The 15267-nt window shown below is 34.0% G+C and overlaps 1 protein-coding gene across 2 annotated transcripts; it reads left to right on the forward strand.

Moving 5' to 3' along the window:
• Positions 1-1214: 1214 nt before the first annotated feature.
• Positions 1215-11595, forward strand: LOC148609409 (uncharacterized). Of its 2 annotated transcripts, XM_088540951.1 has the most exons (8): positions 1255-1351; positions 1678-1744; positions 6040-6604; positions 7215-7402; positions 9088-9282; positions 9921-10034; positions 10812-10950; positions 11156-11595. In XM_088540951.1, exons 1-8 carry the CDS (start codon positions 1349-1351, stop codon positions 11337-11339), a joined length of 1455 nt encoding a protein of 484 aa, XP_088397077.1. In that variant the 5' UTR covers positions 1255-1348; the 3' UTR covers positions 11340-11595. The 2 variants fall into 2 exon arrangements, with proteins under 2 accessions (XP_088397079.1, XP_088397077.1); XM_088540953.1 differs by lacking the exon at positions 1678-1744 and having other exon boundaries at positions 1215-1351.
• Positions 11596-15267: the final 3672 nt, after the last annotated feature.

A 15267-nucleotide genomic window follows, 5' to 3' on the forward strand; every position in this document is an offset into this window, starting at 1 on the left:
AGGACAATAGCCACCTATACGCAATAGGTGATTTAAACTGTGTAAATGAATGGATCACAGCAAGAGAATCTCAGGTGTTTGTTTTTTTGCACTCTTTGCAAAATTGATAGAATTAACACAGCAAAAGTCAGGTCAATTTTTATATTAGTTTACATAAAACTGGTATTACTTTATCATATCTAGGAGATACTATGCCTTAATATTCTTCTAGATACTCTGGTTTGTCTGTAGTCAGAGGGAAATTTGTAGTGAAATTAAGTCCAGCGTACTCTAACAAGAGGCTCCGAGGAGCCTGAATCGCTCACCTGGTTGAATTTTGCCTTTCAAGGGCAATAAATTAAACAAGAAGTTGTCCAATAATTTTGACTCAAGAAAACTTTGATAGGACTTATCATAAGGATCATTTCAGTAAATGAAAGTCTAAATCTATCATAGTTTTCAAGACATTGGCTGAAAACTGTAAAAAAAAAAACCTGCAGATAGATCTCGTTATGCTGAACACTTTTACCCAGTCAGAATTTGGCTAAATCTAACCGTTTTGGAGATATATGCGAAAAACTACTGTCTGACCCCTATGTTCTATTTTTAGTAATGGCGGCCATGTTTTCTGACGGATCAAAAATCCCCACATCAGTTCTATGCAGGATACCCCAAGGAACATTCATACCAAGTTTGGTTCCAATTGGTCAAATAGTTTCAGAGGAGAAGAATTTTGAGAAATTGTTAACGACGACGACGACGACGGATGCCAAGTGATGGCAATAGCTCACATGACCTTCTGCCAGGCGAACTAAAATGACAATGAGTCCAGCGTACGGCCTAAATTTTGGACCGAGTCTAGCTTCTAGCGAACAATTCACAACTCTGCGTCCGAGTACAATTTTAGAAGTCAGGTACTCGCGTGCGGACCGAATCCCGCTTGCGAAAAAAAGGGCTATACCCTCATTGAAACATAAATCATCGATATAATCCTTCCAGCATGGACAGATTAATTTCCAATGTCAGTCGGTCATCTTTAGGAAGACTCTTAACTAACTCTGTTTTACCAATTGAAAATATGTAGAAGTATATGTGACGTATAAAGTCACGGCTGAGGTCCCTCAGTGATTCTACATGAACTACGTCTATTTATTACTAATTCGACCAAACATGTATTTTATCGTGTTTATAATGTTTACACATGAATGATACAATTAAATTGAACTTTGTTGTTGATTGAACTTGATAAGATTGTTATCATTATAATGTAAACCCAAATCAGTGACCCAAAACCACCCCGGCGCGTCTTCAGATTAAGATGGAAATTTAAGTACACCGACAAGTGTTATAGAAAACTTAACATCAATATATGGTAAGAAACAAAGCACTTTTTGACACATTTACATTTTTTGCTTATGCACAAATCACATAAGAAGGGAATTAACTATATTTTGCAAACAGCAATTGGAGAGTTAATTATGTCCATTTCCTCTTGTCACATCATACAAATGTATCTTTTTTATTTATCATTTGTTTTTTTTTATATCAGTTTCTAGTTCTTTAGCTCTCTTCCATGTCAGGGGCCTCTAACCTCTGTTTAATCTTGCATAATTTTGAGGTTTTTTATGTATTCAGGGTGTGTGTGGTGTGATTCGTGATTATTTCGCTGACCCGACATAGGGCTATTTGTCATTTCAGGGGCTAGTCGTAGGAAGAATCCGCTTGTGGGACAATGGAAGCCTTTTGCTGTTTTATTCACAGTTTGGTAGGGTTGATGTCACTTGACAAGTTCAACGTTCCAATGGCGGATCCAGAAATTTTGAAAAGGGGGTGGGGGGTGCTCTAGGCATGTATGCTAAATTTTGCCCAAATTTTGCACAGAAATTAACCAAATTAACAAAGGTCGTGGCTGATTTTGGAGAGCGTAGGTTATAGGTCATGCACTGGTACGACTTTGTAACAAATAGTTTGAACATGTTGAAAAATTCTCAGTGCGCTCGTGGTGAAAAATGGCGGTATTGTAGCTGTAGCGTATTGAGGTTGTGAGAAAAGCACAGTATGGTCGGATATCATCGTTTTGATGTCGTGGTTCACGCGTAATCCTCACATGAATTTATACAGACCCTACTACGCTGGCATGACGCTTACATATTTCTACTGTAATACGACCTGTACAATGGTTTCACGCTTTGACTGTGTACCACGATGCCAACAAGCTTAGTACCTATTTAATACGATCTCGCCACGACTTTACGGCGATGTAGATGACCTAGGCTAGGTTTGTGATGGCTAATTAAAGGCCGATCGGAGTTCTAGCGGTGCTCAGAAGTTATTTTAAGACGGGTTCTAGGGGTGTTCAGAAGTTGTTTATTTTTTTCATAACTGACCCTAGTCCAAACTCTCTGAAGGTCAAACAGAAAGGTTCGTCCTCTAGTCGTTGTTCGGTCACCAGTTGAACCCACATAATATATTAAAAGGTCAATAGTTCAAGAACAATTGAATTGTCTTTCCCATCTAACCTTCATCTACTTTGCATGAATGAAGTTGTAAATTTGTCAGATGGCTCCAAATCCAGTATGCCTTAGTGGAGAACTCCTGATATAGGCTAAGTGGGATTTCAGTTTGTTATGACTTATCGTATGCATATATTGTAAATAATGTGGTTTAGGACAATTAATTAAATTTCAAGAAAGGACCTGGGCCATTTTCCCTAGGGATCTGACTATAAGTAGGGCCAATTTCAAAAAGGGTCCATTCGTCCGGAATTGTCATTAGAGTCTTGAGAAAAAACTGTTATTGGTCCCAAAAATGCGATTTGTGAAAATTTGGGTAGATGAAAAGTACGAAAGTTTGCTATATAAATTGTTGAAAATGCATTTTCGACATTTTTCTTCTAAATCGAACACTTTGAGTCGGGAATTCTCATAGAAGCACATCTGTAGCTATCACAATATTAGATTGTTTTGGGTATTGGGATTAAAGAAAAACACATTTTTATACGCATTAGATGGTTAATAAAAATGCTTGGATGTGAAAAAGTGACTTTTTCGTTAAAAATATAAAACACTGAAACAGTAAAAGTAAGTTAGCTCATTACGAACATGATCATCATGTACACAATGTAGTGTTCGTAGCCCCACTGGTTTGACAGTCGAAATCTGCGTTCTTTAAATGCGAACTATTTGGTTCGAGTCTGACCGGGAATATTTTTTATTATTTGAATTCTTTGGTAAAAATGTTGTTATTTAAAAAGCCATTTCTTACTTTCGATAGTCATGTGTTATCACAGGAAAGTTCGTATTTTAAAAGATCATGTTATTTCAACCAAATATATTATCGATTCGTGACGTATTTAATGGCCTAATTATATCATTTACTTGTTAGTACAATTCAATGAACAAAATAACCGGAGCCCATTCTTATGATACTATTACGCCGTATTTATATTTGTTCCACTTAAAAGATATATTATATAATTTATGATATCTTCTATATTTAATAAGATATAAATATTATAAGATATCTCATACAATGTACTGTTAACAAGATAACATTAAATGTATGAAGTATCTGATAAAGTATATAAGATATCTTAAAAAAGTTTATACATGTATAAGAATTATAAAGTGTATAAGATATACATGTATAAGATACAAGATATTGTATTAAGTTTATGAGAAATCTTACATGATACTATATAAGATACGTGTAGCTCATATATTTAAAGCTGCATTAACTGCCAAATTTGTTCAGTTTTGATTCTACTGAATTTTGCTGATTAAATGAAATAAATTTGTAGTAATGCAACTGAAGCAAGAAATGTTAATAATACCCACATAATAGTGTGAAAACAACGTTTTTTTTAATCGGAGAAGATCGATAGCTCTGGTCTAATTATTTTTCGACATTACTTCCGAAGATTGCCGACAGGACATATACCTGGGTTAAAAATACTTTAACTTTGGTAAAAAATAATAATAACGTATACACAGGTGAGCACGTGTCTTGCTTTCAATTTATTTTATGTATTTCTTGATTCGTTTTCGAATAAATAATGACCATATCTGAGCCACATTATATCACAATACGTTAATTTCAAAAGGATCCATGCGTTATATTCGAACTTTTTTCTTTTACGGCCTGAGTCTGTCGGTCTTCCTTGCCGTTGAATAACCACTTTCGCTTTGCTATCAGATTTGTTACTAAAGAAGCCACCCTTACAGCACACGCATGGATTAAGGTCACAAGAAGTCACATGCATAGGAATTTATCTAGGTCGATTTTTTGTCTTGCAAGACTATAAATATATAGACACCTATTCCATGTATTTAATGCATTTTATTTGTGGATATTAAATGAAATTATACAGGAAAAGTACATTTAGTAGAAATAATTCAAAGTTAAGGTATATTTCAACAGAAACAAAAATTTACGAAAATGACAGCTAATGCAGCTTTAATGTGATATCTTATAAAGAAAAAAACCTATAAGACATCTCATAAGATATCTTATAAAAAATATAAGATTTCTCATAATCTTTATAAGATATCTTATAAAGTACAAGAAATATCTTGAACATGGAATAAATATAAATACGGCGTGCCATGTTTCTAACATTTATTATAAACGTTAATTGAGTAGTAATTTTAGTAATGAAATATTTTTCTTCACCATTTTCTATAGAACAATCAATAGATAATTATAAGGATGCCCAATGATATTTTAAATAACATAGACAAATCAAAAGATGGTATAATAAAGGCCATCCTTCTATGTAGTTTCAAAAACTCAATGAACTCAGATCTACGCATTTGCGTGTGTGCTTATAAAAAATAGTCAAAATAAAGCTGAGAATGTGCACTTTGAAATCATATTGTTTATTAGAAAAGTGTATGAATACTGGTTACTGTGTGAGTAATTCAGTTAGCACTACAATATTGGAAAAGTGTTGCTTTTCAGTACTTATGTATGACTTGCGGTTTTAAAGTTTTAACAACCAACCGTTTCATTTTATGACAAGTCGCAAAATCGCGCACCCAAGGAAACCTCAATTCTTTTCGAAATATTATCTAACAATACCGCAGTCTATTGCTGAACAATATGCAGCTTTAATTCGGTTTTAGTCTTTCTATTACGAATTAAGATATTTTTACGTAATTAGTTTTTCCGCAATCGGACAGATAACTCTGGACCGACAAATGATCACGTCTCTCAGGGTGAATTCCGAAGCCTTCTCTCATATTGCAAACGACGGTATAAATCTTGTTGTGAAACATTGACAGATAAAGTTCTGCAGCAAATTGTCCGGCAGAAAAAAAATAATAATCAGAATAATCAGAATATATACGGTCTTACCATTGAAATGGGAAATATCTTAATAATAATCAGAAGAAATACAAGGTCTTCCCATTGAAATGGAAACGAACTTAATAAATCCTCTTTCTGCTGAAACTTTATTATAAGTCCGATTTTAGTAAACATTCAAACACAAGCTCTTCAGAGCTTTTAACCTAAGCAAGGACTGCCAATAGTCCCGATTAACATACGATTCAACGGCAATGCTTGTTGCCCTTCAAAATAGCTGGTTTATTTTGTGTCTTCATGCAAAAAGCAAAATTTAAATTGATACAGTCAAGTACAAAATGTGACGGAAATTAAATGGGATCTTGAGAGAACGTACATGTAGGACAGTCGTACCGAACGTAGTGAAGGCGTGGTACACACTTGATGCACGTGTATAAATCTTAGCTGTAAATTGCAAGAAAATCTTCGGAAGTCGTGGTAAAACTATAACATAATCGCTGGAGGTAGGTGGAAGGAGCATACATGTTCTGGTGCAATCATGCTTGAAATAATAATAAGACCCTTAATGCGAATATTAAGCTATCGTGAATATTTCCTTCGAAGAACATACTAATTCAGTTTAAGGATCGATTGCGAATTTAAACTGCGCGAAAGCAGATTGATCACAGAAACCGCGAAAAAAGAGAGCGCAAATATCCCCCGGTTTTCAGTAAACTCATATATGTAAATCAACTCTACTCCCTTATTTTGTTTCAGAACTTTATACCATTATATCAGACAATTCGGACAATATGAGAAAGAGAAAACCGGATAATAACCCAAAAAACAGGACTGAGAATGGAAGAACTGATCCGACTGTGGCTCATACAAAACACCCAGCTACTATACCTTTAATATTCACTATCATTTTTATTGTAGCTCTGTTTGGAGCTTTTTCAATATTTCGTTCAATATCATCTCCAGAAGATGACAATAACACTAGCTTTATAACCGATCCGTCTAAAATGCAGAAACGTTCTGTAAAGTCATCTTCAGCGAAATCCCAACAGAGTGCGGAAGTCGTCATGGATAATATGAAGTCACTGCATAACAACAATGAAAATCAACCATCAACGAATGCTCATAAATCTGATGATAAACAAACTGTTGAAAGAGTAAAACCTCAACTTACCCCAGGAATAGATCCAAAAATTGAAGAAGAAATAAGAAAATTTAAAACAACACTTCAAAAAGGAATCTCACCCAAGAAGATATTCGCAGACGGAAGACGACTTCCCCCAGTCGAACTTTTACCTCAAAAACCAAATAATAGTTCTGTAAAGTAGGTTCATAATTTTCTATCTCACTGTATATTACACGGGCGTTTCGTTCCATCAAGAAACAAGTACTATCTCTTCTTAAAAAAAAAGATAGTGGACGCAGTATTTTTTTTTAACTTACAATTTTCTACATTTCATTCAGATAATAACCCATGGCACGCAATTTCAATTTTCGATGCATTTTTTTTTATCTTGAACGCCTCTAAGTTATCAATATTTTGCCAACCGGGAAACAGGTGACTTACGTTTCCACGGAAGAGCGTCTTTAAGGTCAAAGGCTAAACAGCGAAACTGTAACGACTGCGTCGGAAAAAGACATTTCAATATAAACAGGACTAATCGTTGAGCTTAAAAATACTCAAAATAATTGCAGAGAGTAACGTTTACTACAACGAAACGTCAATAATCTTTATAAAATAACGCACGCACGAAAACAAAATCACAAAACAACAAAGCAAATCAATAAAAAATATGATATAAAAATAAGTCAAAACAAATCAAATATTAAGAAAAGAACAGGTTCAATTTCTTTAAGAACAGAAAAAGAATATTTTGAAGAGAAAGCGATGTTAACATGGTAATCGAAACATCTGATAAACATGGTGATTTCAGGGTGTTCTTGTATGACGAATTTCTGTCCGACGCTGAATGTGACGGCTTGATGAAAGCACACAACAGACACGTGACAGAAATGTCAAAGAAAGATCCAATTGTCTGTTTTGATAGTATCAACACGTTAAGGAAACACCTAAAGGCAGTAGGAATTGAACGTACTGTCTCGCCAAATGATTTTACACCAGGTAGGTACCGGTATTCATAGTTATTATTTATTTTGTATCTGATAAGTACTGGTATTCCTACATTTACATTGATTTTACACCTGGAAGGTATCGGTATTCATGCAATTACCTTGAGTTTGCACCTTAGTTTATTAGAAAATAGAAAATGTGGTATGATTGCAGATGAGACAGTCAACCAACAGATAGGGTTTGTAATTCTCGTCTTGTGACTCCGTGGTTTCACGAGAATGGGTCCTAGTCTACCATTCAAATGCATAGAGATTTGTCATTTTCAATGCGTTGGATTCAGTATGTGCAAAGCATATTTTCGTGTAAAAATACCAATAAAAATGACATATATCTATTTCCACATGATAAAAATGCTAAGAAAAAGTGTAAAATAGAAGATTTTACATTGTAATACAGCGTTTCGAGATCCCGGAAGTAAACAATAAAATGCAAACCGGTTTCCAATTTCAATACGTTCTACACCAGAAATTCCGTTAAAGAAAATGAAACTAGAACGAGACTTACAGACCCTATACCAGGTAAAGAACAATTTGACTTCTACAGGTCATCCTGCCGTCTTCAACGAAGAGCAAAACTTATACCATAAAGGTAAGCTGTAAAAAAACAAAAACAAAAACAAATGAAGTGAAACTATTCATAAAAGACAAAAGTCGACCTAATCTGTATAGTAAAAACGAAGTCGATTTTCGTCGTTCATGGATAGTTTTACTCAATTTATTTTGGGAGCTTTTACACATTTCTTTATGGTTTGGGTTTTGTCCATTATTGAAGACCGTGTGGTGACCTGTAGAAGTTCTTTGGTTTCGGGTTTGCCCATCATTGAAGACCGTGTGGTGACCTGTAGAAGTTTTATGGTTTGGGGTTTGCCCATCATTGAAGACCGTGTGGTGACTTATAGAAATTAGATTGTTCGTTGCTTGTCTTTTGGTAAGTGACATCTATTATTATCATAATATATAAATGGCCTACTGTCACATATATAGCGGAAGACAGAGAGAGCCAATGGCTTATTTAAATTGCCTGCTATTGTGGTGAAAGGCATAGACAGGGAATGTCTGTATGGCCTACTATTACATTTATGGCGCAAGACATAGAAAGCCAATGGCCTTATGATCTGCTGTTATAGCAAAAGCGTAAACAGCCAAATGTCTTTATTGTCTGTTGTTAAAAGTGCAAGGCATTGACACTTTCATATGCCGTACATTATGTAAGTATACTGATAAAAATGACATACCATATTACTGCTAATTTTGTTTTACCCCCATTTTTCATTCACATTTAAAGAATGACCATCGTCAATCTAGTAGTATTCAATTGAAAAACATTATATAATCTGATATTCCTGTGGAGGGAAAAACAAAACCAAACTGAAAAACCAACAAAAAAACAACAAAAACAAAAAGAAACAAAAAAAAAAAAAAAAACAAAAAAAAAAAAAAAAAACAAGCTTATAGCGAAAAAAATCTGTATTTTCGCGACACGCCACTTTTCTTTTGAGTAATATTATTTTGTGTTTGGTTGTTTGTAAATTAAAAAGTATAACTTTCCACCTTAATGTATGTTGTACCACAGAAACTTAAAACGAAGATACATTGTGATAAATTTCTGTAAGGCCTTGCAGAACGACCCTTTCCGAATATGAGTAAAGGGAATACAGTGTATATTTGTGCTTTTAGGGACAACTTGTCTGAACACGAAGTTTTCATCTGATTTCAAAAGCTACATTCAATCGAATTGGAGTTTGAGTACAGCGTTTTATCCAGGCGAAAGTAAATTCTCAAAAGTCTTTGAATATCGTGTTAAAGAAGCAACAGCTCTTAAACCTGAAAATGGCGGGAAGTTTCAGATTACGTCATATCCACTTGGTGTCGGTAAGTCGACGTAGAATGAGAAATCACTTAGTTTCATAATTCGCGAATAAAAAAAAAACAAAAAAAAAAAACAATGGTTCCATGATCTTACAATTCAAACAAGATTAGCATTTTTTAAAGTTCAAATTCTCATATTATAACTTTAGCCATTTTTGCGTTATTTGAAAATCTGTGCTAGAAAATGATAAATTTCAATATTCTTTCTGGATGAAAACAGAAATTTACCATTGTACTAAAACATCTACTGCTGTTTTAGTTTTCAAGACTAAAACTGCGGAAGAATTGTATTGATCAATGGAGCTGTGCTTGTACATTGTAATAACTGGTGTATCCTTTCTCTTGTATGGTTACACGCATCAGTGCTTTTTTATGTATAATTCATGACTCAAAAAATAGGAAGTCATCTTCTAAAGAAAAGAGGTGTCAATATGAATTTACGGCCCAAAGAGCCGCCCTATCAGTCATTACGGGTATTGTGTATCTGTTTCACTGGAAAACTGGCCTTAGTGTTACGATAATGTACCGGGCAGAATCTCTTGAGATTTTAACGTTTATCACAATTGAAAAAGAATAGCTAATTCTGCTTTGGTCTTAAATAACTATTTTAATATTTATCTTAACTTTACTCTACATTGTAGGATATAAAACCCACACTGATTGTATAGAGAACAACGAGGACAAGAGAGATAGAGTAGCTACAATACTGGTATACCTACAGGATGTAGAAGAAGGAGGCGAAACACAATTTCCTGGTATGGTCCACATAGTTTTAAAGTATAAATATACCTACATTGAATCTGTCAGTTGTTATTTCATATAATGTATGTAAGAACGAATCGTGAACTACTTAAATGTCTTTGTGTTGCGTAATCAAGGGAACCAGGAAAGGAGCGGAACTCAATGATATACATGCATACCAAAGATATAGAGTGGACAAGCAACACACAAGGAACATGAAATAACCAAAATAACACTTAAATTCCACGACTTAAAACTTAAAGCATGAACCAGGTGATTGATTGGTAGACGTCCTCTACTTTTCTGGAAATACCCCAGAGTTGCTCATAAAATGTCACGTCCGTGGTAGACGGAAGAAAATACTATGTCAGGTTGAAAAAATTGGTTCTTAAGGTGCAGATGGATACATAGAATGATTCACGAGTTGATCATGACGACCATTGAGATTTGTACTGATAACCTATGATATGTCCCCTATATTTGATCCATTGGAGCATTTAACAACTTGTCTGGGTTACATTTTTCAAAGATGTCTATATCTATACGCGGGAAATGTATTTAAATTAATTAGATAAAAGGTCTATTATATGCTTGCCCTGTGTAAGCAATTTACTTCTTTCATTTAGAATTTTATTTACTTTCCTGAACGATCTGTGATAACTTTTTTTAAGAATGTAAATGAGTATTTGCTAATCTTAACATACGTAACTTGGATCATGTTGAATTCCCAGATATAAAGTAGCAATATGTTCATGAACTTTTGTTAAAGCCAAACTGCAATACTTTTCCAGAACTTGGGATATGGGTGAAACCTAGAAAGGGTCGAGCTCTGGTTTGGAACAATATGAACGAGAACGGTAAATGTGAACATTTGTCCCTTCATCAAGCTGCTAAAGTTACAAAGGGGCATAAATTTATTCTTCAGAGATGGTAAGGTTTTTTCCATGTATCACAAACAAGAAAATAAATAAATAAAATAAAAATAAAAATAATGTAACGAAGGTAATGATTGACACAATGGATAAACACAAATTTGCGACGTTGGAATAAAAGAGACGTCTTATTTAGAACTTTTTAAAAGTTTCCCTTGTAATTCTACAATCATTTGCTTCATCGACATCATTTATTTTCTTAGGTACTATTACTCCAATTTTTATTCTCTTGGTAAAAGACCATCAGATCCACATCTTCCTGTAATGGAACCCGGAACTCCTCGAGTATCATGTGATGAGTATGAACATGGGAGTTGTCGATGGTACGACGAATGGAATTATGATCATATTTTAGAATATCAACAACAGAAAGTCACACTTATATAACTGAAAACTGTTATGAATTATTGAATTCTCGTTATGTTTTCTTCCTTCAATGAAAACCTGAACGATTGGTTTCTAGTCACAGGACTTTTTTCATGTTGCCGAATGTATAAAAAAAGTCATACAATCCCGATTATGCAAAACTTAATTTACTCACGAACTGTAATTCTTAGTGACAGGAAATAAAACATCTCAGGTCATGTTTGCTCTCAATGGAGTTGCAATTTGTAAAAAAAAGATTAAACTATTATACAAATGACATTATTGTACATGTATGCAACGAACACTAATTTTAGAGAGAAAGAAAAACAATCAGCGGCTATAGTTAACTGATTTTGTATTTGAATATTAAGGACTTTTATTCAGAGTGGTGTAAAACAAAACGCAGTATTAGACGGATAACGCCACATGACTTGAATATAAATTTTTATTCCATTGTGTATTCAGTAATACAAGAATGGAAAAAGAACGGATATGGCAAAACACAACAAATACACCAGCGTATATATAACCTATAACCAGAAACAGTTAAATACATACAAAGGTCATCATGAGGTCTTACCCTTCCGGTGCACCTTGTCCATGCTCCCAGGTTTTGAGTGAAGTCCGAGATGCTTATTTACTTTTGTTACTTTATGATTTTTGTTGTGTGTTTCTGTTTTCCATGTCTGGTCTTTGTCCCTGGATTACATTTTTTATTTTACGCTAGAATCTTGGTTCCCTTCATTACTTCTCAACAGATGTTAAAAATAAAAACATCTTTAAGCAATCTCTGAAAGGCCCTAACAACCAGAGTAATTAATCCATTGTAACAGAACGATGTCAGTTCCTCATAATCAAATTAATAAGTAATACGTGTATAACGACAAAAACACATTAATACGTCTTCAGACTGGATAGGCGCATGTAACATGCAGTGGTGTTACATATACCCTTGCTTTAAACGGACCTTACCACCTCCTTCAGTGTAAAGACAGAATTAACTGAAACAACAAACAATGAAATTCACCCTACAAAGCACTCTATTCGTTCACAAAATAGATAAACAAAATTGTACAAAAATGTCATAAGCCTCTGTAACCATCTATGATTATTTAGACATTCGGTAGATTTGTTGGAGGGATTAGACTGACGCCTCACCCTCCAACAAATTCTACTGACCGTCTAAATAACCATAGACGTTCACTTGTAAGCTTAATTTATGACAAAATATCGAGCCGATTTTGATTTTCCTATTGTTAAATTTCTTTTCCTTAATAGTGATATTCCTAAAAGTACAGTCCTATGGGATTTCACAGCTGGTCCATTTTTCCTGTATTGGTAACAATGGGCTGGATTCTAATTACGTAGTAGATTCCTTACAGAAAAGCTTTTACCATAAAATCACAATTTTCTATATAAATTTAGGTATAAAGGCTGTCATTTTCTGGTGTAAAATAGTCGCGCAGGTATTCTTATTGTCGAACTTTTGTCATTTTAAGTTCTTTAGGATAGATTTTCAAGTAAGAAAAGCCAAAATATCAACACGATAGCTCTTATATTGACTTATTTCGTATCATAGAAATCAGTAAATGAGTTTTGGAATATATTAAGGTCTGTTATACCTGTAATAATAATACGGTTGTCATGAATTGAGTGATGAATTTGTTCAGAGAATTTAATTCGCCTTTTTCCCTTGCAACAGCCATTGCTCAAGACAATGGATGATGTCGCGACACTCATTTCTGTTTCAATCTTAGTAGAAAGACTATGTTTTTTTTCAAAACTTTAATAACTCCTTAGCCATACAATATTTTCCAGGTCTTAGGTAATAATGTCCATACGCACAGTGTATGAACGGAAGTGTATAGTTCTGCTGTATATCGCACACCTGTATTTAGCATGTACCTGTTTATTTCGTTCAGTCATATCAATTTATGTCCGATACTTTTGAAATTAACTGAAGTTAGTTCAGGACTCATATATGCTTATGAAATTCGAATTAATATAAAAATGCATCAATTACATTTTAACTCGGAGATGTAAAACCACGGACAAAAACATTTATTCTACCACTTTTTCTTCTTCAATAAAGCGTTTTTTTGTATGTTATTGTATCCATTTTGTAATTACCCACCTTTTTAAACATGTATATGCAAGTGAACACTCTGTGGTTTTCATGAAGTATAAACTTGTCTCAGGCACCCATGTTTTCATAACTGTAAGCTGTATATTTTGACTACTGTACGCTGTATATTTATTCCACTGAACACTTGTTAGATCCTTACACTTTTGCATTTTTCTTCAAAGAAACCAGGACAATGTTTTGTTTTCGACCCCTAATTCCTAAATGGTTCAAGTCTCAACCCGCTTAGTGTCAATTCCAGATTTTTGCATCAGGAATATGCTCGTTTCTGACAGTCCGTCTAGCCCACAATATCTAAAGTGTTAAAATGTGTCAGTCTCTGTAAGAATCAAACTACCATTTTAAAAGAGCAATTTTACTATTTGTACCATCAGAATCAAGGAAAAAAGACGAGATTTCCCATTTCGTTTTAGTGAATTGAGTTATAACTCCATTGAAATGTACTGAAAATGAACTTTGTTAAAAAACCTCATTTTTCTAACAGTCCATTAAAAAATTTCTGAAAAATTCCAGTGCTTCAGAAATCTAATAGTGGTCTCTTTAGATTGAGAAATCATCATTGAGTTATATTATATTGTCCGATCGGTTGGGTGACGAAATCATCATTGAGTTATATTATATTGTCCGATCGGTTGGGTAACGAAATCATCATTGAGTTATATTATATTGTCCGATCGGTTGGGTGACGAAATCATCATTGAGTTATATTATATTGTCCGATCGGTAACGACATGTATGTTTCTGATTTTTCCCATTTCAGATTAAATAACACTATAACAATAAAGTTGAAAACGATTGTGTGTAAATAAATTATGAACTGTACAAGTACGACGGGTCCGTCAAGTCTACATTTGTTAAATCAAGTTTGTTTTATACATGTACAAAAGTACATTAAGGGTAACCAGTTTAAATGGCTTTTGAAATCAAAACACATACATACATGTATGAACACGTACAAAATCTTGACTTGACAAATCTTTGATTATTCTTCAGGTTTCTGTATATACATGTATGTATTTGTATTACTCAAGATTCTCCCTCAGTATTATTTCTCCATTTAGGATGGTAAAATTTAATTTTCAACATTTGAGCTTTAGCATTATAAGTGGAGAAATAGTTTAGGAGATCGAAATAAGGTTGTAATTATAATCTCCTTAATTTTTTTAGCTCATTTTATATGATATTGTACACATATGTGCATGCAAGTTAAAATACATTGCACATGCAATGTTCTTTAAAAATGTTTTACAGCCATAGTGATGTCAGGTGATGTTTTATAGCCATAGTGATGTCAGATGATGTTTATAGCCATAGTGATGTCAGATGATGTTTTACAGTCATAGTGATGTCAGATGATGTTTTACAGCCATAGTGATGTCAGATGATGTTTTACAGCCATAGTGATGTCAGATGATGTTTTATAGCCATAGTGATGTCAGATGATGTTTATAGCCATAGTGATGTCAGATGATGTTTTACAGCCATAGTGATGTCAGATGATGTTTTACAGCCATAGTGATGTCAGATGATGTTTTATAGCCATAGTGATGTCAGATGATGTTTTACAGCCATAGTGATGTCAGATGATGTTTTACAGCCATAGTGATGTCAGGTGATGTTTTACAGCCATAGTGATGTCAGATGATGTTTTATAGCCATAGTGATGTCAGGTGATGTTTTATAGCCATAGTGATGTCAGATGATGTTTTACAGCCATAGTGATGTCAGATGTTGTTTTACAGCCATAGTGATGTCAGGTGATGTTTTATAGCCATAGTGATGTCAGATAATGTTCTACAGCCATAG

This window comes from Perna viridis, chromosome 8 (assembly GCF_037379345.1).
Source record: "Perna viridis isolate PV_CMFRI_1.1 ecotype Kerala chromosome 8, ASM3737934v1, whole genome shotgun sequence".
Classification (NCBI taxonomy): Eukaryota; Metazoa; Mollusca; class Bivalvia; order Mytilida; family Mytilidae; genus Perna; species Perna viridis.

Excerpts from the sequence above, each read along its gene's own strand:
- LOC148609409 (XM_088540951.1), top strand. Across the intron at positions 6,605-7,214 it reads CCAAATAATAGTTCTGTAAA|GGTGTTCTTGTATGACGAAT; the intron begins GTAGGTTCATAA and ends TGGTGATTTCAG. Across the intron at positions 9,283-9,920 it reads GTCATATCCACTTGGTGTCG|GATATAAAACCCACACTGAT; the intron begins GTAAGTCGACGT and ends TCTACATTGTAG.